Source organism: Tachypleus tridentatus, chromosome 7 (assembly GCF_004210375.1).
Source record: "Tachypleus tridentatus isolate NWPU-2018 chromosome 7, ASM421037v1, whole genome shotgun sequence".
Classification (NCBI taxonomy): Eukaryota; Metazoa; Arthropoda; class Merostomata; order Xiphosura; family Limulidae; genus Tachypleus; species Tachypleus tridentatus.
The window spans coordinates 127,896,650-127,920,012 of record NC_134831.1 but is presented as its reverse complement, the minus strand read 5'-3'; the positions used below and the strand labels follow the sequence as shown (position 1 = coordinate 127,920,012).

Below are 23,363 nucleotides of genomic sequence, written 5' to 3'. Positions count from 1 at the left end.
AAGCTTCAAAGTTGTAAACTAATTTGTTAGTAAGGCAAAGCATGATTGATTATGTGCAATTAGTTAAGCATAATGATTACCTCTGACCTATTTTAAATATTAACGAAGTGTAGTATAAAAGTTCTTTAAATGTTTATTTATCAGTGTCACATAATAACCAAAGAATAATTTGTTTTAGGATTTTCTTTTTAAGTAAGTTTTGTCAAAGCTAAAAACTAGGGATATGCTTATAAAAGAACTAAAACATTACTGAAGAAGTACAGCACTCTTTTTCTACTCTTTCAGATTCAGGTGCAGTCAAAAATACATTTACCCACTAGTAAACAGGGTACACTTATCCATTCGCTTCCTCAGCAAGCCTTGAGACATGTAGTTCCCACTGTTGTTAACAGCTTAGTTTCAACTGGAACCAACTTAACCTTGAAAACTCCATTAGGTACAGCAGTACTGCTCCCGAGCTGTTCAACTTCCACTTCCGCTCTGTTGTCCACACGTCCTGCTGAGCAACATAGATCCCAACCACTTCTTGTGGTACCTTCAATATCTACACATAGTGGAGATGGTCCACGCTTTGTTCTTAACCTCTCTCCGCCAATTAGGATTCCACAATATCCACCTCCACTGAACAAGGTTACTGTACCTGTGGTGAGTAATGTTTTAGTTACCAAACTAAGAAATATGTTAATATACAACTCCGATAGTCTTTATAAGTGAATACTTTTTTTTCTTTCTCTGCTAAAGATCATAAGGTTGATTCAGTTAATTTGTTTTTCTAGATGTTTAAATGAAATAAATTTTATTTTTCAATAATGACCTTTAGTTAATGGTGGAAAACTTGCATACATGTACAAGTGTTTCTGTTAAATGTATGAAGGATAAGTGTTTCTTTTCCTATAAAATTAACGTGAATGTGTGTATTTATATTAATTACGCTTAATGTAAAACACATATTTTCAAAACTATCTGCTTACCTCTCTTCATTCTGTAGCTATTTCTTGTGCTTCCAACACAGATTTTGTAACACAATATTGCCTTCAACTTTATCTCACTTAAATCATGTTTTGACATGAACTGCAGTAGCACATAATGTAATCATGTGACTGTAGCCCTCCATGCCAAGAGGATGACCCATCTCACACAAGGAGTAGATCCCCCTAAGCATTTGCAGTCGAACTCAGCATTGCTGTTACCAGACTTGTCCAATTTTGCTCTTTGGTTTTGAAAGACTTTGTGCAATCTTTGTAATTGATTTAATTTAGTATTGTATATAATTGTAGTTATTATCATTTTTACTATTTCTTCTTTCTTTCTTTACATTTGTATTCTTTATTTTGGACTTTCTTAAGATATATGCTTCCATTTCTCACTTTGTTCATTTTGGAGTAATTGTGCAGTTGAAGCTAGTTAGGGTTACTTTTCATATTCTTTTTCAATTCTGCTAACTCTTGTCTGCACCTCCATCATCCAAGGGTTGTAGTTTTGTTCATAAAGCCAAAATTTCATCTGGAGTTAGACTACTTAATGTATTCTACTAGGATTGCTTGCAGAAGTTGAGACATTATTCAACATTATATATTGAAGTTCCTCACAATTTTTAACTTACCTATAGCTACTGGAGGTTGACCTTTATCCTGTACCCATTACAAGGCCTAACTTCGTTTTCTTATTTTGCCTAACCTTGCACTATCCCTTTACTATATCCTTTTTTTCTATCTTTTATTTGAGACCCTCTATTGTAATCTAGCTATATTTGCTTAGACATCTTCTGTTAACTGTCCTTTTCTCCATTTAAGCTGGAGTCTTGCATTGGCTTTCTCTCTTCTCACGTGGTTTCTGTGTAAATGAGATATATTCATACATGACACCCTTTTCTCTGTCTTTTGTATTCCTCAGTCATCCCTATGTACACACATTTTGCTCCATTCATTTCCTTCAAGATCTTTGGAGTATTCCTTTCACAATGTAGTCTTGGGTTATAGCTACTTATATTCAATGTTATCTCACTCCTTTACTTTCCAATCTTGCCTATTCTCACATCCATTAGCCCATGTATCTCTGTCCTCTCTCATATTTCTTCATGCCACCCCTCTACCTCTAGGTGTCCCTCTCCTGGAAGGTTATATTGTTCATTCTGCTAGTCACTACCCCTCTTTGTACTTTATTTGCTTCATATGTTTCAGCTAAGTTGTTATGGTCTTAACTCACTACATCCATGCTTTCAGAATTTATTTCTGTTCATTTTTGAACATTTGACCATTTTTTGCTTCTACTTGGTAAACCATTTCTACAGCCTCATCCTTTCTCATCAAAGAGAATGTTTGTCTGGGATGGCTGTTCATATTTTATTACTTGTTTCCAATTCCACCTCTGTATTGGACTGACCTTCAGGTTCATTTTTCTCTATTTTGTCTGCAAGCCATACAATATTTGATCATCTTAGCTCTTTTGATATTCAGTCTCATATTTGTTTACTCAAGCTTTGAACACTTTCAGTCTGTTTTGGTTTCTTCATTTTTGTCTGTGTTCCTTAATATCTTCCTTCTCCCCATGTATCTTGGTGATGTTCTGTATCACTCTTGGTTAAATCCTATTGGTGACACTTTAATGGCCATCTTTCGTTTGATTTTCCTTTTTCTACCGACTTGGTTTTAACTTCTACATTATTCTTTCATCTGGAAGTGTTGTTCCTCCTTTGTTTCTTTTGAGATTGTCCATTCCTTATTTGATAGGAAACTTTCCATACTGTTTTGCCCTTCTTCTGTACCTTTGATTTATCTAGAAACTGTTCCCTCATGCAACTGGCATGTTTATTGCTGCTGGTTATTCAGGCACTTTCTGCCTTAAGAGTTGTCCTTGTGTTGTCTGTCACTTCGACTTCCTTACTAGGCTGTTTGACCAGAGATTGTTGGTTTACACCACAACAACTTGTCAGCTACCTTTATTCTTTTTTCTGTTTCCATTTTTTCTTTTCATGTCTCCTACATTGTTATGGCATTTTTTTTCTTTCTTCTCTTCCATTTCGTTTGTCTGGTTGGTACTCTTTTATTTTTGGTTGTTACACTCTCACCCATATCCTGTTTGAACTTTTAGTCGCTTGTTCTTTTTCTCACCTTTCTTTCAATCTCTATGCCTGTTATTCCAATGTTATTCCCTTTTGTTCTTTGACCACTCTTTCCTTCTCTATTTACAGGTGGCTTGGGAAGAAGAAGGGTCCTTTCTTCCCTGTTTCTTTTCTGTCTGTACTGATTGTTTTGACCTTAGTCATTTTGTGTGCCCTGTTTGAGCAATCTCATGTTACTTGACACATTCTACTCTCTTTCTGGATGTTTGCAATTTCTTGTTCATGTTGTGTGACTCCTTCCCATCTGTAGTCCATTTTTCTTACTAGTTATTTTCAGCACTTTATATGGATCATTTATTCTACCTCAGTTGTTAATAGTCACTGGCACTACCACATCACTTTTCATCAGATTGAATTTTTAATCCACTCTGGCCTTCCTCTTTCTGCAACTGTTGGGTGAAATCTTACATCCAGGAAGGTTGAGAAGCCAAATGCACCTTCTTCGTCTTTTACCCTTATTTAGTCTATTCGTATATAAATTTTAATGGGAGTGAACACCTCATTTATTTATTTACCCACTTGTAATAATAGTAATCTCATTTCTGCCTTGGAACCAACCCATGGCCACTGTACTAATGTTTGTAAATCTGTATTGAGTCAGGGATAACAGAAAGTATTAAGTTCATTCACTCTGGTCCCCATGTGCTCACTGTTGAGATGAGGTTTTCTATAAGACCACTATGATGGTCTATATTACTCTGTATCCATTCCAGACTATACCTTCTGTGGGCTATCATGGCAAAAGGCAGCAATGGGGAGAAGTGTCTGCCAACTTTCCTGGATCGTGCATGCTGGCTTTTCAACTTCTTTTAATAAATCTTCCACATTTGTAGCAAGATGGATTTTTTTTTTCCCTTTAAGCCTTTCATCCAGGAATACGTTTCTTTCTAGTGGTCTGTGTGGTGCCATTCACTCACTGCTACCTATATGTGACATTGTTAGCTTCTGTATCCATTTAGTACTCATTTTGCTAAGTTTTTATTTCATTTATTTTTTAATTATCCTCTTTTCTTTGATTTAGGGCTTCTTTTATTTGATATTTTTTACTTTCCCTATACTTTTTTCTCTTATCAAAATTCCATGGCTTTTGAAATTAAAATTCTACCTAGTTTTCTGTTATCTTCCAATTTAATAATGTTGTCAATTATGAAATTTTGGGTGGAACTGTAATTACAATGGATAGTTAAGAAGTGTACAAACCTGTGGAAATGAGTTACAGGGAGCTTAAGAGGAACCACTGTATATGGTGTTTCTGCATGGGGAAGCCATCATGCAGGCTCTGATTGAATGGGTCTGACTGCTGAATATGTAGGCTGTGGTAAGCCCGAGTACACTTGTGGCTGAAATATTTTGCTTGTCTTTCTTGTTCCTATTCTATTTACTTTTTTGCCCTCGTTTTTTTTCTGGTGTATTTTATGAGTTAAAAGCATTTAAATGTTATAACAAATTTTAATGATTTAAATTCATTAAGTATAGTGTTGTCCATCTTTTGTTTTAATATGAAAAGTAAATAGTATTTTATCATACATGCTCCTCTGAAAGCTGTCCTTTGTTATTCATTGTTTCATTTGGTTATGTATGCCAGTGATATATTCTTTTTTTCTAGGAGTGAGTTTTCACTGAATGGTCTTTTTACTTCAATATATGATGAAGTAAGCATTCAGCATTTTCAAAATTTTCTCTAACACTTGCTCCAAAGTAAACAAAATAATGCTTTATTGTTCACAAAAGAACATTTTTGTGTTCAGTTTGAAAATTGAAAGCAATTTAAATAGGATCCTGTATTTTGATATAGAGAAATTTAAAATGTATGTGACTTTCAGTGGAAACAAAACCTTGGACAATGAAAGAATGTGTCTGTAAGAGTTAGAGAAAGCACACAGATACTTAGAGGGAGGGTATATGTGAAAAATAGGCAGAGGGATCATGAGAAGTACTGGCTATGATAATTATTTTGTACAGACAGAGGCAATGCATGCAATTTGTAGCAAACATAAAAACATTTATTTGCATTGACTCCCAATGGAAATGTGATGAGTGGGGTGTGTAAAGTGTTGCTGATAAGTACACTAAGGATTATACCATATTTTTGTATCTCAATCTTTGTCTTCCACTTTAACCTGTTCAGTGCCATAGACGAGATAACTCGTCCAAGCCGATCGGTAACACAGTGCCATGGACGAGTTAATTCGTTCTCAATAATACCTAACTTCAATGCTAGATGTCAGCACCATACATGCATTTGACCTACTTACAAATTGTTTCACTTTCGATCCAAAATGGCGTTACGAAAAAAGTTACAAAATGGAAGCTGCCGTAGCAGCTGAAATACTTGGCAGTCAACACGTTAAAAATTAGAGGCTACTCATATAACATTACATATCCAAAAAAAACTAGAGGTTTGATAATATCATTGTTATTTAGTTATAAGTAATACTTGAATAGCTAATAAGTTTATGACATAAAAAGAACAATTAAACTTTATATAGGTATAAGGATAAACTGTATCAGTTTTTTGATATTATCCATGCATATGGTCTTTTAAATTAATCAAAACGTTATATATTAAAATGTTGCAGTTTGCATCAAATAATTTTGAAATATTTACATACATAATGCGAATAAGTTTGTAACAAAAGTTCTGCTCACTCTTTGATAATAAATGTTAGAAAGTCAAATTAATCACATTATGACATTCATATTTAAATGATTTTATAAAATGTTTTGTCAGCATGTTTCACATCTCTGCTTTTCTTTCACCAGTGGTAGCAATGCCTCCATTTTATCTAATTGCACATTTTTAGACACTCTTGCAGGCTATTTTAATGAGTATTAACTACAAGCAAGCTATAAAGTATTTTATTTAAAGTAACTGCTCTCTTCCAAATGTTTCCAAATCTGTCTTTCAGTGCTCAATTTAAGAATTCTAACACACTGTCCAGAATTCCACTGAACATGACTGCTGTCTCCTGAATTCTTAACAGATCTCTCTTCACTACTTATTGCAGAGATTCTATCTCATTCAGTTTCTGGAAGTACAGTAATATAAAATGAAATTAAATACAGTAGTTGCCTCCAAATGATACATTTCTTTTCCTTCATACTGTGACTGGCACTGAACAGAGTGACCTTAGATGCTATCATGAATTAGTAGGTAAAATCTGTTGTATTTGTGGGTACAGTTGAAAGTTCAGTAAATAAATAATAGTTTTCCACAGGCTTTTGATGTATATTAAGAATGAGCATATTATTTAATGGTTCTAAAGAAAAGTATAATAAGAAACTCGCTTGAAAATAGTTTGAGATAAGTGCATATTTGAATTATATGTTAATTACTCATATTATGTTGAAAGTTCAACCCAACAAAAGCATGGAAGTGTAAACTTTCCCAATTTTTTTCACCAAAATTTTCTGTCCTTCTGACCATTAGCCATCAATCCATAATAGAAAAATTAAAATGTTTTCAACCTATCAAAATATTTCATAAGAACTTTTCTGTAATTTCAAGGGTTACGTAGCTTTTGTTCTTTAAAAGTGTTAGATCGTTTAAATACAGATTTCACCAGGACTGATACATTGTATTGGTGAATATGGTAAGTTACCAGAAAATGTCTGCCTTTGCTGTCAATAACAATAAAAATATTGAACTTGTATGACAAGTGACCTGTTTGAGTTTTAGCTTAAGGTTATGAATTAATAAGCACTCATATATTATATGGAGTCTTGCTAAGGTCTTGGAATAATATGAATGGACCAATGTGCACACTCATACAGGATGTGTTCCAGTACATGTGATTTATTTGATGTTCTTAAATTTCCATATTTTTTTCATGTGTTATTATTTTTGGATCATAAGCATAAAATTATTAAATTTATTGTTGAATATCTGTTAGATCAGAGACTTCCATATTTGGATATATGGATGTTATCTTCAGTATGTTTTTAGATATAAAGATTGTCTTTCTTCATTGAAGCATCAAATGTAGATTATCAGTTTATTTGTATTTGTTGCAAGCAAGGTCATATCTATTGTAACAAGAAAACTGCTGACACCAGTAAAAGAACATGCAACTTTAAAAACATCAAACAAGTAAAGTGAACTGAAGCATTTTGTATACAAGTGTGACATAGTTGACCTATCACATTATTTTAAGATGTTGGCAATAGCCAATGATAAATGCAGCCCTGATATTTAAAAAAAAAAAAAAATCTTACTCATTGATAAACTGGTGCCAGAACTAAATCAGGTTCTCTCATCTTATTTATCTAACAACTTTATTGTCAAGTTTAGTCAGTAATGGCATCACATCAACAAATAAGTTGTTTGTTTATTTATAGGTGGTTAGTAACCAAACATTACCCCTGTCAAATAATGTGTTACTTGGGCAGACAGCTTCTGTGATAGTGTCCACATCTCAATCTCTTATCACTGTGAAACCCTCAGTGTCTGTTTCCCGAGTCAAGATGGTTGCTCCAGTGCTCAAACAAACACAAGCAGAAGAGCAGAAGGTATTATTTTGTTTAAACATATTGGTCTCTCATCCATTAACTTGCTTGAAAGTAATTTTGTTCATTAATATTTGTATATATCTTTATATCAATTTATTGTGTGCACTTAAACCTTTTACACAATGATACATGAACTGTTTTATTCAATATAGTTAAATATAAGTTTACTTGTAACTTTTGTAAAACAATAGAATCTTTGTAAAGAAGTTTATAAGTAAATGTTTTTCTGTGATAAGTTGATACAGTCAAGATATAAAAAACAACCTTTATTTTAATTCTGAAATTTTAAAAAAATATGTAAAAAAAGGTGGGTTCTTCATCACATAGAAAAATTTCAACCACAATTTTCTAATAAAGAGAAAATGAAGGTAGCAAAAAAAAATAATTCATGCTTTAAGTATAATTTTCACAATGTATTTACTTCTGCTCACGTACATAGCTATTCTCATTAAGTTACTTTTTTTTTTCACACATTAAAAGCCTTTCACTTTCAATTACCCTTTAGTTTCCATGGTTTAATTGATTCTTGCATGCAAATTTTCATGTGATAAACTTCCACCAATAGACACGCCTCATACACACATGGCTCGTGACTGCCTGTACGCTGCTAAATCTAATTATCACTTCTTGTTTGGTAGTGCTCATTTTCAGACGTTTTGTTTGGCTCTCTCTTCAAATTTTAGATTTTTGTATTGATAATTTTTCATGTTTCCTACTTATGTCAAATTACACTGCACAACAAAGTTTTTGCTTTTTGAACACTGTTGGGTGTTCCTTATAAATTTTTGGCTGCTGATCACGAAAATCACATCCAAATTTGCCCATCACATACCATTTCATCGAAATCTTCAGTTTTGCTACAATGGAAAAACGATATCATGGCAACTGGAATCTCTCAATGCTTGCTGACTACTGTTGGACACTGCAACGTGATGCACTGGACATTGAATACAAATGAAATTCAGGAGCAAAACACTTTTAATTATGTTGAACTTAATAGCATATTAGAAACATAAACGCAACTAAATACGTTATTGCCAGTAAACAGTTAACTGTCTATTTCTCAGAGTTCCTTTGTGATGAAGCAAAACCAAAACTATATTTGTGCATACCCACCAGGTACCTGTCACAATCAGCAAAAACTTTTCAGGAAGCAAAACTTTTCAAAATAATTGTTGTGCAGTGTAATTTTTATTTTTATCTCATTCAATCATGGTATAATTTAGTTTTCTACCCAGTGATGGAACTTGGTTATTTTTCTATACTTTTATTTCTTTACCAACACACTTGTGTTTGGTTTTTATACACATTATGAATTCTAAAGTGCAAGTTACCATGTCAGGGATTGTACCATGCATTAACACATTTACTCAGGCTTTAGGTGGATGGTGGCACAAAACTTTGGAGTTACTGGGAATTAATTGTAGAGAGAGTGATCATTATTTTAGCCAATATTCTTCTCTTAGTGTTACTCAAATTCCTGCTGAAGGAGCCAGACTTGTTCAGGAGGACAAAGTATTTGACAGCATTTTTCTTCTGCTAGAATTTGCCATGTGTTCCTAAGTTCTTACTATAGGTTCCATTAGGCCAGGTACATCTTTCTTGGACACTATTTACCAGATATGTTCTGTTTTATCCCTCTCCCTAATTTCATATGATTCTCTACCTTTCTTTCAGTATTTTGTATTTCTACCAGCTCCTGATATAGTGGTTCACATTGAGTGTTTAGTATCTTTGTTATGTATGGGTGTTGACATGCCTTGCCCTCCATAGGCTTTGGATCAGTTTGCTTTAGCCTAACCTCAGGTCAATTTTCAATTTCTTGATTCTCACTATTGACATCTAATTTGCCCATTTGCAGTTAGACCTTTATTGTCCCGTTCTTCTGTCCTAGGCTCATTTTCTCTCCTTCGTCTTGCCCTCATGTCTAACAGTTTTTGACCTCCATACACTCCATCTCCAAGGTGATTCATCAAAATCTTAAGGGTTTTTAGGATATGCATTTGCTCTAATTACACCCTTGTATACATGTTTGTTAACTTTGGCTCTTTTCTTTGCTTGTGGTTTCTCTGTTGTTGGGATCTTTTGAGAGGAGATGTGGTTTTGTCTTTTATTCCTTTGCCAGCTCCTTATCTCCATAGATCAGTTTTTTAGAGACCTTCCAGTTATTTTGAAATACCAAATGGAACCTGTGAGAGAGCAATTGACTCCTTCTTGTAGGTTGATCATTGGCCTTATATGGATCCTTGACAATATCCTATTTCTGTTCCCCATCTTAATCCTTCCCAACTCTTACCTGTTCTTTCCTTCTTCACACTGGGGGATCTTCTTCTTATTTTGTTTGATGTTGAGTGTCATACAATCACTATCATCGGTGACTACCCTGTGGGTTCTGGCTTAGTAAGGCACCTTTTTATCCAAGTGTATTCATCTATGGCACTAATTTTCCAAGGATATATATATAGGTCCATTAGGCTTTATCCAAGGAACTTGTCATCAACTTGTTCTCCACTTCTTTAGTTATAGATACTCATTTCCTTTGCATTGGCTTGGGGTCCATCCACATCTCAGCAACTTGTTCAAGAAAATGTAGGATCTTCTCTCTCAGAATGGCATCAGAGGTGTGGTTTACATTTCTCTGCATTTTTATTTCAGACTATTTCTTATACCCAAGGAAACCAGAGATTGTCAGCTTGTGATTGATCTTTCACATCTTAATTTCTTCTTGATGCCACCTCATTTTACCATGGAGTTGCTTCCCTCCCTCAGTTGGACTTTTTCTCCTAGTTTATGGATGACTGAGGCTGATGTTTGAAGTATTTATCTCCAGTCCCATATCTTGGAAATCAAGACACTATAGGGTGAATTATAAATTTCATGCTCTGTGTTATGGGCTTGCTATAGCACTATATGTCTTCTGCCAGGAGGTCACAGTTTCTGCTAGACTTGTTTATGCTTGAGGGTTATGCTTCCAACCTTACATGGTCACCTGGCTTATGTTGGCTCATTCCAAACTGGAGACTACCAAATACAATTGTCTGCTTCTTTTGTAGGTAGCTCAGCTCAGTTGGTTCATCAGGTTGGATAATTCCTTCCTTGTTCCTATTCAGTACCTTAAACATTTGGGTGTTTTGTTCAATACTCATCTCAGTCCAGGTTCAACCTTTTCCTCTTCTACTCTAGTTGATAGAGCTGGCAGTTATTAACACCCTTCCTGCTAGCGAGTTTCTCTTTTCTTTAGGGGTGAAGTCTTCTATGGCAGCACTTACCTCATAGGTCATGTTCACAAGAGATTCCTTCAGGGGACTTCTCACAATGAAAGAAACCTTGTGTGGGATCCCTTAGATATTCTTATTACTGTTCCTACTTCTCTTGTAAATGATCTGTGTATGTAGTTGGATGAGGCTCACACTCTGGTGAGAGTTATGTTTCCTCCCCCTTATATGATTATGATCCTTATAGGGAATTCTATGGCATTGGTGTATAAAAATCACCAGGAAGGCACCTGTTCTCATTCCCTTTGTTATCAGATGTTGGCTATCCTTTCTTGGCCTACACATACAGTATTTATCTTCTTGCATGTCATGTTCTGGGTTCTTTCAACTTTGTTGCAGGTCATTTTTCCTGCCCAGACAAAATTTATCTGACAGAGTAGTCTCTAGATTCTCACATTTTTCCAGTGGTTATTCATGTAGGAGAGAACTTTGCACCTGCATGCATTTGCCACCATCCTAAATTCCAAATTACCTTGGTTTTAATCTCTGGTGCCTCATCCACTTGCTCTGTTTGCAGATGCATTCAGTTGAACTGACAAAGTCCTTTAAGTGTATCATCCTATCAGACTCCTTTCCAGGGTGGTTTCTGTCATCCATTTTGCTCCATGTTAAATCATTTTAATTACCCTTTAATGGCTGGTGCAGTCAGGGTTTCTACAGCTGCTTCAGACTTAATCTATTCTCTTGTTTCTTCTTCCCAGAATTCCATTCATTTTATAACAGCCTTGGTATAGGTAGTTCATTTATCCCACCATTCCTTCCCTTTGTCTTCATGCCTGATTTTTATTTAGTCCTTGGCAAAGGAATCCAGTTTATCACATTGAGTAGCTTCATATTTGGCATATTCCATCTGACTTTCTTTGTTGGATCTTTATAAATGTAGGTGGAATGTTTTCCACCATTTGTTTTTGCATCATGGGTTTTTTCCTGCTTGTCCCATTGTTCCTCTTATTATGGATTTCCTTACTTAGTTATTAATCAGGGGTTTACAATATAAGTATATTCCATTACAGGTTATTAGGCATCCTTATTTCACACTTTTTATTTTTCCTTGCATATTCTTTCCAAATTATTTGTCCTTCATGGTGTGCAGTCCTTCCAGAGTGGGATGCCATTGTTGTGCTTCACTTTGTTACTTTACCTGAATTTGAACTTTTATGTTCTTTTCAATGTTTCATTTATCCCTTAAGGAATATTTTCTCATCCTCTTGGCCTGTGGACATCATCTGTCGGATTTGTTTGCCATTGATGTTTCATGTTCTCTGTACCATTCTTTTTATCTTCTCCTTTATCCAGATTGATCTTTCCTTCCCAAGACTCCAACAGCTTAGAATGGAAGTTCCACTTTCTAACCAGTTTCATTTTCTTCTGTTTCCCACTTCTATTCCAGGTCTGATCCTGATAGTTTACTGTGCTCTGTTTGTGCTCTTTATTGTTATATTGTTGACAAGGGTTCCTTCCATCATAACCATTCCTGCCTATTTGTCCTTTGGTAACCATCTTTTGTTCGCAATTTCTCTCCTTCAATTTAGGTTTGGCTTTTAATTTGATTGTTTTATTCTTCTGTGTCTTATTTTTCATGTCAATGTCTTCTTATCAAATTAGGTACCTTTATCTTTCCATGATGTGTCATCTGCATCCTCCTATGGAGGAAACTCTTCAAGTGGACACATGACTCACTTTCCATATTTTCATCTATCAATATCTGTATTGTTTTGCTATTTCATCCTAAATGGTTTATTGTCTTCTTCATTCTTCAGACTTCAGTGTAACTATAACTGGATAAGTTTTTCTTTCTTTCTTTATGTATATATATATTTTTAAGAGCTTGTCCCATGTATTGATCTCACTTCACCTATGTAGCAAGTAATGCCTGTGGAAGTATACTTTAGTCACTTAGCATTGTACTCAAATCTGCATTGTAAGGCCATGTTGACTTCATTTTCATAATTTCCATGGCTGCTGAAAGTACACTGTGCTTCATTATAGCATATACAAGAGATGGTGAGTTCCACAAGATCACTTGTGGGTTATTCCTTGCAATATATTTTCTTCATAAATATATCCATTATAGACCTTACTGAACCATGAATTTTTGTGGGTGAAACAGAAGGGGATCCATCTCTGCCATTCCTTCAATTAAATAAATTGGCTTTTCTGAATAAGGGTTCATGGTCGCCCATAGTCTGATGTGAAGTTCCTCTAGACTCAATTCTGTGTTTCCCCCCATTTCTTCCATTGATTAAGAGAGCCCTTACCATTTTCCAATAACAAGCTGTAAGAGTGGTAAACCATGGACGTACTCTCCTGAGATAGAGACATGCAATATAAACAAGGATGGCTCTGTTCAGTTGAGAGTTGGATGGAGATGTTCTGCTGGTGTAGTTGATGGAAACCGTACAAAAAGGTTCTCCATCTCTTCACAGGTCTCAGAATAGTCTGCCTGAATCTCTCTTATCTTTATTACATCTGAATGAAGAGTATATCTGGTGCAGAAGTGGTGTAGTCTCCTACATATAATTCTCTTATTACAAGACTTGGACACTGTTGAAGGATGCTTCCACTTTTTCCATTGCACTTTCACCTATTCAATGGGGATTTTAGTTGTGTATGTGAGTGTAAGTAAGGTATCTTGTTAAGGAAGTTATAATTTTTCAATATTTGAAATGTATTTCCATACCTGTTACATTACCCACCCTTCCTCCCCACTGTCAACCAGTGCTTAAATTTCTGCCTAAACTCAAAGTTATTGTTAGGTAGAATAATGAGGAGTGAGTCACGTGCGTGAGGCACATCTGTTGGTTGAAGTTTGTTGCATAATAATTTGCATGCAAGAAACGTTTTAATGTGAACCAAGGGGTGTGTGGAAGTGAAAGGCTTGTGGCATGTGAAAAAAAAAAAGCAAAGTAAATACCTATTGAAAATATATTTTCAGTGTGGGAAAATTATAAATGCTTAAGGTTCACTTGGATACTTTTAAGCCTTATTATTATTGTTATTAGAAGAAAATTGGAACAGCCATGAGCAAACATTGTTATGAGGAAAGCTTGCATAAATTCCTTTACTTATGAAGGACAGTTAAGCTCAAATGTTCCCCTAGTGGTTTTGTCAGCCATTTTCAAGCATTAAAACCTCAAACTCATTCTATAGGTACAAGATTTCAAGCTGATAAGGCGAGTCTTCAGTCTGCTTAAAGTTTTTTTTTTTAGACCCAAATACAGCTTAGTTACTAAGCTTGATAAATTATAGTGGAATTCTGTGGTATTGATATGATTTTTTTGTTATTTAAAAAATAAATGTAAAACCTAAAAAAAATTTTGTTTCACATCCTTCATGTGTGAAATTTAATGAGGCTTAGCAACAGCAAATAAGTACAAAATTCAAACTAGAAAAGATAATTATTTGCTGTACTTCATTGTTTACTGTTTCTTTAAAAAAAATAAGTTTAAAAACATGTTTGTAAATATTAATAATGTATTATAACTAAATAGTGACTGTATTTTATAAAATAGTAATCTGCTGAAATACAGCTGAGACAGGTCACTTAAGATTATTTCATAATAAGCATTTGATAGTTATTTAGATATTTTTAAGATTTCACATGTGCAATTTGAAAATTTTCTGATGCAAAAGTATTTTTAAGATCTTAAACTCAAAATTACTTTGCATGTTGGATAGTCAAAATGCAAAATGAAAAAAAAGCATGATAAACATACAACTTTAAAAATCTTAAAACTTTACAAAAAATCTGATATTGTGCATACAAATGTCTTGTAATGTTAACTGATAATCTGTAAAAGTTTGTGAAGACATGCTTATTAAATTAAAAGCTATAGCTTCAAAACTATACCACGCACAAAATGTTCAAGAGGTTGGTCTCACAGACTGAACCCATGCTGAAAGAGAGTAAGTGATTTGTGTGTACTTTAGAATGAAAAGTAAGACTAAGAAAAACAAGCTACAGTGAAGGGTTTAATAGAAAAATATTTTAGTTAGTCCATGTAACCCCTGTAAATTTGACTGCTGCAAAAGAAAATATTAAAGGGAAACAACCCCAAATAAAGTTTAAGAAAGCTCTGGTGCAGCAAAGTTAAATAACCATGAAATCCAGATCCTAACTGTCAAAACTATTTCACATTTCAAACAATTATAATAATGCAGATAAAATGCTACACTAACAGAGGCAAACTCTAAAATGTGCTCATTTATGGGTGATTTTAGCAAACATTGAAGCACCTTCAGTTGCTCTATGCTACTTACTGTAAACAAAAGTGAAAGTAAAACAAAGCTAAGTACTTTATTCAGGGAAGGTAAATACCCATAGACAAAGAGAGTTCAAAAAAACTAAAAGGTTTTTCCTGAATACTTACAAGAAGTTAGTAACATAAGAAGTTGTTAATTTGAAGATTTAGGAGCTCTAAGCAAGCTTGAACCAAGCAGAAAGTCACACAAAACTCTGAACTCTTCAGAACAATCATTAATTTAAATATGCTCTTCGACTTTTTAGCGTACAAATAAACCAAGATGATTGACACTTATTAACTTAACTAGCTAGATGTAGGAGTAGAATAAGGATGTGACTATATGTAACTATTGTCTAGTTTGCCAACAGGAGTGGCTTAACTCATTAGCTGAATGCTACTCTGATCCTGAAAGAGAAGCAGGCAACCTACAATTTAGAAGTGAAACTCTGGTAGAGAATTAGGAAAAGCTAAAGTTAGAAGTATGCTTAAGCACATTACTGCATCTGAAGGGGAGACAGTATAAAACAATACAATTTAAAAAGGTTTTACTTTTATTTCAAGGGGTGGAAGTTGTATAGCACATTACTGTACTACATTATAAGCATCTTCTTAATGAGCATTTTTAATTCAGAAAAAAAATCTGCAACTCAAACAACATTATTGTAATTAGTTCTTAAATGTTATTTTTTATACTCCTGATAATGTGTCTCATATTGTTATTCAAAAGCATTCTAGGTTATTTTCAGACTTGTGACTCATTAATTTTGTTGGAAGGTATCTGTTTGAATGTTGTATTATTTTTAACTTGTATAAGAAAGAAAAGGTTGTATATTTTTGTCAGTTTGGGTTGCTAAGCATAATTTGGCAATTTCTTTTGTTTTAGTTCTTTTCTTAAAAATTTTTTTTAATAAAACACAAATAATTTGTGATATTTTTATTTTTTCAGTGTATATTTGGTTATGTTTAAGATTTGCATGTAAAGGAACATGTATTTCCCTTTCAAAGATGTTGGTTCAGGGATTCCCTTCCTTACCCAACTAATTAGTTGTTTTTCTTTTCTTGTTGTTATGTTCTTTTGTTTCAGCTGTTATTTTAAAAACTTTGTGCAATATCTTTCTACATATCAGAATTAAATCTTCGCACAATTCTTAAGAAAACTGAAAGATTTTGCAATATTTATGTTGGTACCTTTTAAAGCAATGACAATGAATAAGAACATGGTATATACAATCTAGTGAGGTAATACTGAGAGAATATGTGGTATCATTTGAAGTATATTAATTAACTTTCAGTTTCATATTGCTGTATCTATGAGTTCATTTAATTTTACAGAAAGCTGACTTCATGAGTGCTTTGGGATTGGTGACCAAGGATACTCTATCAGAGCTTCAAAACAAGAAAGTTGAAAGAAAGAGACGCACAACTGCTAATCCTCAGTTCTCAAATGCAGCTCTTGAAGAAAAGCGAAGAAATGCTGCTTTTCTAAACGTGGAAGGAAAATACCCATCATATAAGAAATCTAGGGGTAAGTATAGCCAAATTAACTTTATTAATTTTGTTACATAACACTATGTAACAAAAATTTTACTTTTTCTTGTTCCTGGGCAGAAAATTTTTTATTTCCCAATTGCTTATGCTTGAAGTAAATGGAAAAGACCTATTTTCTCTTCAGACTTTGCTTTTGCAACCTGGGACCATATGACAAAAACATGATAGGAGACTATATTTGGTGGCTGATACATGAAAGTGATTTACATTATAGTTGCAAATCTCGAGAAACTACTCACTTCTAAACATTTTTGTATAACTTTAGTATTAGTACATGTAAATCTTGATTCATATGCTGTTTTATTCAGACCTTATGTAAATGAAAATCTGCAAATTTGCCCATTTTTACATAGAAAATAGGTTAATTTCTAAATATCATTATTCAGGTCACAAAAGTAAAGTTTGAAGGAGATAATGATCATTTTCTATACTTTTACAACATAAGCAGTTAATAAATAACACATACTATCCAGGAACAAAATTAGTGTTACATAGTGTTATTGATCATGCAGTGCTAACCAGTAACTTTTATTGTTTTGGATTCCTAGAACCTGAAACTTTGTAAGTTCTTGAAAAGTTTAAGGAAAGTGTTGGTACTTGTGTGAATAAAATCTTTTATAAGATCAACACATCTTTCAAAGATGCTTGTTGAAACTGGTTGAACAGACTTAAAGTATAATTGGAGTGAATGAACCTAGTTTTCAGTTAATATACTTCTGACAGATAGTGAAAGAAAATTTTGGGGCAATGTATGATTTCTTAAGTGTTTGAAGTTTGGTTCTAAGAAACTTGTGTTGATGTTTTTAAGAAAGTTTTTTGATTAGCCATCTTATTTTAAAGGTTTCTTAACTATTTACCATTCATTACTTTTAACATATACTGTAAAAGAAGGCTATAGTTTAATAGATCACTTCTTTCCTAAGAATAAAATCATGCTTGCTTTTAAACTAATTTCCTAATTAATTTTCTTTCAGTGTAAGGACAATTGCTTGTGTGATGTGGCTTATGTAGAAATATATTTGTACTTTAGTGTAAGGTTACAAACATTGGAAAAACTTAAGTGTCATTTGAAAGCTTGAAACTATGAGCACTTATGGGTATTGAGTAGAAGTGGTCTTTACCTAGTAAAATCTTGTCACTCAGTAACATGATCACATGAAAACACTATGGATCATAAAATATAAATTAACAACCTTACCACCATTACAGCTAGATCTACAGACCTTAAACTTTTCATTAAACAGGTCTTCTAATTTAAATAATCACCTTACATTCTTTCAACTAAAACTTCCAAACCAATGTAATGTTAGCAATCACAAAGCTGTAATTCATGTGCCCTAAATTGTATTATTACTTATTTTGCATTTTGCTCATGTAAGCATATTGGCTCTGTTGTTGACTAATTTAATCTCTTAAGCTAGCATTTAGTTTATGCATGTGTTAATTCTACAGCTCATTCTTTTTTAATGTTTTCTAAGATTTTGATTAATTTGTTCTCGTACACCTTGTTTTGAGATTCTCTGATGGAATAAATATATTCTGAAACATCTTACGAATCATGTAATTGAAGTTTTTCATTATTTCATCTGTGATTGTTGTATTAGTAGACTATGTTTCCACTTCATAAATCTATTGTCTATTTTACTTTTTAATTTAAAAATGGTATTGCAGTTTTTTTTGTAATCTGATTAAAAACAAACATAACTATGGTGAGCTTCTTCAGTTTTTATATTATTTAAAAAACTGTTGTAAAAGTATTGGTGATTACATCCCCCATTTTTTTTTCATGGCCAGTATTTTTGTAACTTTTTAACCTTATTCAAATATCTATATTTGTAACTAAGACAAGCTCCAATGTTAAAGAATTCTTGAGTGATGGGAATAAACAGTGGCTTATAAATATTTCTAAGTATTCCCTTACCAGTTTGGTTTATAATAGCATTTGAATGTCTGCACTATGTGTATTTGTATGTCATTAAGCCACCTCTATAAACAGCAGATTTTATTGTGATGATTTTAAATATTCTTGCTCACTTTAATAGCATGAGTTAAAAGACAAGTTTTTTTTTATTTCATTATACTATCATTACAGAAAAATATGAGAAATATTTCAAAAGTATATTAAATTTATAGTGTTGAAATAAACCATTTAAGAAATAAGTATGGATGTTAATTTGTGCTTTCATACATTGAATTTTCTGTAATTAATATACTCCCATGTTGTATGTGAGTTACTTACCAAATTATTGTTTTGTTTCAAATAAGTAGTAGACAGTGTGCATTTCAACAAGTCATATATTTGATGAATAGGGGAACACTACTCAATTGGAAAAGACAGTCTTAAAATCAATATGTTCCCACTTCTGTATTCAGCCTTAAAAATATTTCTTGCATTAGATATCTCAATAGTGCAGACAATTTCATATCTCTACATTTAATATGAAACAGACAAATCTCCAGTAACATCTTTTTTTTTTAACACAAGTTTTTGAATTCTTAATCTTTAAATTCACCCATAATATCTTCATTCATTACAAAAGGTTTTGAATGTTTCACTGATTTTAAGGACGTCCAAGACTGATCTCCAGCCCATCCAAGAATGGCTCTTTCTGTGTTCAAGATGAACGCACAGTAGCTTCAGCAGAGTTGGTTCCAAATGGTTTTCATTCCCCTTGCAAGACAGCAATAGCAGTAAGATTTCTATCTCACACTTTCTCTTTTTACTTTGATGTTTAACTAAACTCTCACTAGTGCAATTAGTATAATTATTTTATGCATATGTGAAAGATGTAATGAAAATAAGTTATTGATTTTCAGCACAAACCATCACCAACTTACTGATGTACTAATTTTTTGGCTTTTTTATAAGCAGTTTATTGTTGCTCAAATTTTGATTGGTTATATTGTAACTTTTCTGGTTAATCATTCTCCAATTATTTTTTAGAAATATTAATTATAACTGATGAAAGCATCCTCATGAGTATTGGTTATAAATTTTAAGACATGTAATAATGTAGACTTGTCAGTGTGATAGTGTTTTAAGTTAAGCAATATGTGTGTGAAAAATTTAAATGTTTATTACTAACTGTTACTTAAGGACTCAGTTTTAATTTATAGTAGCTAAAGACAGATATTTAAGAAAACCACATAAATAACATTAAGAAATACATAATAAAAATTAGTGATATTTATTGATATATATTTTGGATTCATTTCTTTACTCAAAATATTTCACTGAGCAAACAGTTCTAATTTGATTGATAAGAGATAAGTCGAATGTACTTGATTGCCGAGAGAAATCCTTTATAAAGTTTCTGTTACGTGATTAGGATGGATAGCAATGTTGTAAAGTGTCCTTTTGATGGATGTTAACAAGATTCCCACTGTCTCTGTGTACTATCTAGTGAAACCACAGCTAAGGGAACAGGCTTGGAGAAATTAGTGTAGAAACATTGATCCTGATGTCCATATAGTACACTTAGACAAATTGTGTTTTCCATCTCTGACAAAGAGATTTGGGCATTAGATTTAACCATGAATTAATTTACTTTATAAAGTCTTTATGAACTTGTAATGCTAACATGAGGGGTTTGATTCCTCCCATTAGAGAGATTGCATATAGCCCACTGAAACAATACCTTTGTTCAAGGTCATCTTGGTGTCACTGTTACTAGGTTTCCTGTGTATCACATAAACATCATGTCCACGTTTAATTTCTAGCAACATGAGGTTGGCAACTTTCCTGTCTGTTAAGTTCCACCATCCCTCTCCCTCCTAAAAACAGACTGGTAGAAAACACTGAATTTTTCCAATGCATTATTAATAATTATAGTGTACCAGTAATGTTGTTTAATTGATTTAATTTTGTGGAAACACTTTTAACTAGAAATATGTCAATTAACTAAATACAGAATCAGTTAGTTAGAACCTACATATCAATGGCCTAGCTCTATAATGAACTTCAAAAATATAAAAGAAATATATTACTTTTGACATTTAAATACTTTTTAATCTTATAAGTCCCTAACAACAATTCGCTGCTAGTTCATTAACAATCAACAAATTCATTTCATACACTTTCATTATTTTATGCATGTACGTTTTTCATAATCCTGACCACTATAGTTATGTTGCATTAGTTACACCAAAAGATGGCTGATTCACTTAAGACCATTATAGTAATGTTATATTAGCTACACCAAAAGATGGCTGATTTACCTAAGACCACTATGGTAATGTTATATTAGCTACACCAAAAGATAGCTGATTTACCTAAGACCACTATAGTAATGTTATATTAGTTGCACCAAAAGCTGGCTGATTTACTTAAGACCACTATAGTAATATTATATTAGCTACACCAAAAGCTGGCTGATTTACTTAAGACCACTATAGGTATGTTATATTAGTTATACCAAAAACTAGCTGATTTACTTAAGACCACTATAGGTATGTCATATTAGTTACACCAAAAGCTAGCTGATTTGCTTAAGAAGTACAAGCATTGGAATATGTTATTTTAAATCTACTTGTTGAATTCAGCCCAGCATGGCCACACTTATAGGGCATTTGACTTGCAATCTGAGGGTAGCTAATTCAAGTCTCTATCCTGCTAAACATGCTCACCCTTTCAACTCTGGGGCAGTTATAATATTATGGTCAATCCCACTATTTACTGATAAAAGAGTAGTCCAAGAGTTGGCAATAAGTGGTAATGACTAGCTGCCTTCCCTCTAGTCTTTTACTGCTAAATTAGTATAGCTAGCAGAGGTAGCCCTCATGTAGTTTTGTGAGAAATTCAAAACCAAACTTGTAGAATTAACCCTCTTACTTTTAGACATGTTTTCTGAATGTTTAATGTACCAAATTGCTTGTGGTTTTATGACCTTGTTTTACCAGGTCTTTAATAAATATGAATCACAAAAAAATGTAAACAAAAGATGCTGTCATTATTATAATTAATACCCACTAATTCTGTTAGCATCCTCTTTATATTTTGTTTTATAAAATTAGTAATTCTTCCTCAATGTGTGTTTAAGTTTCTTATACTACCTGTTGTAACAGTCAAAACATAAAATTACCCAATGTGGTGTAATGTTTCGACTAAACAAGTAAGAAACAGTGTAAAAACTGTTTAGTAATTTAAAGGATAACTTTAAACTTTCTTGAAAGATGTGAAGACAATCTGAGTATTCCAGACTTCAAGAAAATTATCAAACATCAAAAAAATATTTAGAGACAATAATTTAAAACGATACATAAACTTTCTTACTATAAAAAGGCATTTGTGGAAGTCAATTCAACAAGCATAATTTTGGTAGTAATTCAGCTGATCAAGAAAGAGACAAATACATAAGCAAAGAAAAGTGGTGTTTGAGAATATAATCATAGCTGAAAAAGAAATACTATTTTATTTTATTTATTACACATGCAATGTTTTATTCCATTGCTTAGTGCTATCATATCATATATATATCGAGCATATCATGCACATATCTACTTGTACCAATCTCCTGATTGATGACATAGGCTACACGTTCTCAGCCGGTATGGAAAAGATTCCTAAGCCAGGGTAGTACAGTTAATAGAAGTTTGTATGCTGCGATATACCAGTTTGATTTTGTTCTACTGTATTTTTACTTTTATTGGGAAGGAGAGAAAATTATTAACACTGTTCACTTCTGTTACTGAGTGTTGTAGTTTGTATGGTGCATCGTTACTCCTTCCCTAAATAAAATTGTTTTTGCTTGTTGAATAGTAATTGAAAGTGTTACATTAGTTTGTTCATTGTCTCTAGCAGGACACCCATGAAGATATGTGTGCCATCTGCAGGCAGCAAGGAGAATTACTTATGTGTGATACATGTAACTTGGTTTTTCATTTAACTTGCCTGAAGCCCCCATTGTTGACAGTACCTGTAGGTTCCTGGTCTTGTCCACAGTGCCAACCGAGTCAGTCAGACATGAATGTAGAAAAGTCATCAGTGAGCACAAGTCAGCCTACAGCAACCATAACATGTGTGGTCAGTGTCACTCCACCCACATTATCTGTACCTGTAATGTCAACATGTGCATTAACTGTACCCATACCATCTGCATCTCCTTGTGTTGTCTCTCTACCTATCATCCTCACATCTGCCAATCCTTCCAACATAGCCCTCCCTGCTGCAACCAAAGCCATACCAACAGTTCCTGTCCCAGTATCAGTTTCACTAGTAGCAACAAATGTTTCTGTACCTACCACAGTACTTAACCACAGGAACACTCCAATTACTACTACCACTAGTGTCATAAATAAAGCAGGTAGGTATTCTAATTTTGTTTCAAATCTGAGTAATTGTTTAATTACAGTTAGTTAAGATGCTTTAAAAATTACTCATGAAAAGATTTTCAAAGTGATCAGTTCCATTCAACTTTTAAAAAATAAGCAAAACAAACCAAGCTAAAAGAGGAACAAATATAGTACCTACCTCCTCTCATAGGATTAGCTGTTTTCATTCAGTGCTGCCCTCTATAGGTGAACATATTTCTTTATTTATGCCACAAACCTTTCACTTCTTCCCTGTTGGAATCATTTGATTCCTTTGATCTCAACATGTCTGTCATTTAAGTAATCATGAATCACTTCACCACCAATAGGACGGGGCATATTCACTTGACCCATGTG

At 33.3% G+C, this 23,363-nt stretch overlaps 1 protein-coding gene across 4 annotated transcripts in view; it reads left to right on the top strand.

The window, feature by feature from the left end:
- LOC143256564 (PHD finger protein 21A-like) overlaps positions 1 to 23,363 on the top strand; it is a 51,309-nt gene that overhangs the window by 7,152 nt on the left and 20,794 nt on the right. For 3 of the 4 annotated variants that reach the window (XM_076513932.1, XM_076513931.1, XM_076513929.1), the window contains exons 5-9: positions 286 to 645; positions 7,460 to 7,630; positions 16,482 to 16,674; positions 19,264 to 19,388; positions 22,495 to 22,999. In XM_076513932.1, coding sequence (XP_076370047.1) covers positions 286 to 645; positions 7,460 to 7,630; positions 16,482 to 16,674; positions 19,264 to 19,388; positions 22,495 to 22,999 — 1,354 coding nt within the window. The remainder of the gene's footprint in view (positions 1 to 285; positions 646 to 7,459; positions 7,631 to 16,481; positions 16,675 to 19,263; positions 19,389 to 22,494; positions 23,000 to 23,363) is intronic. The other variant, XM_076513930.1, reaches the window with a different exon arrangement.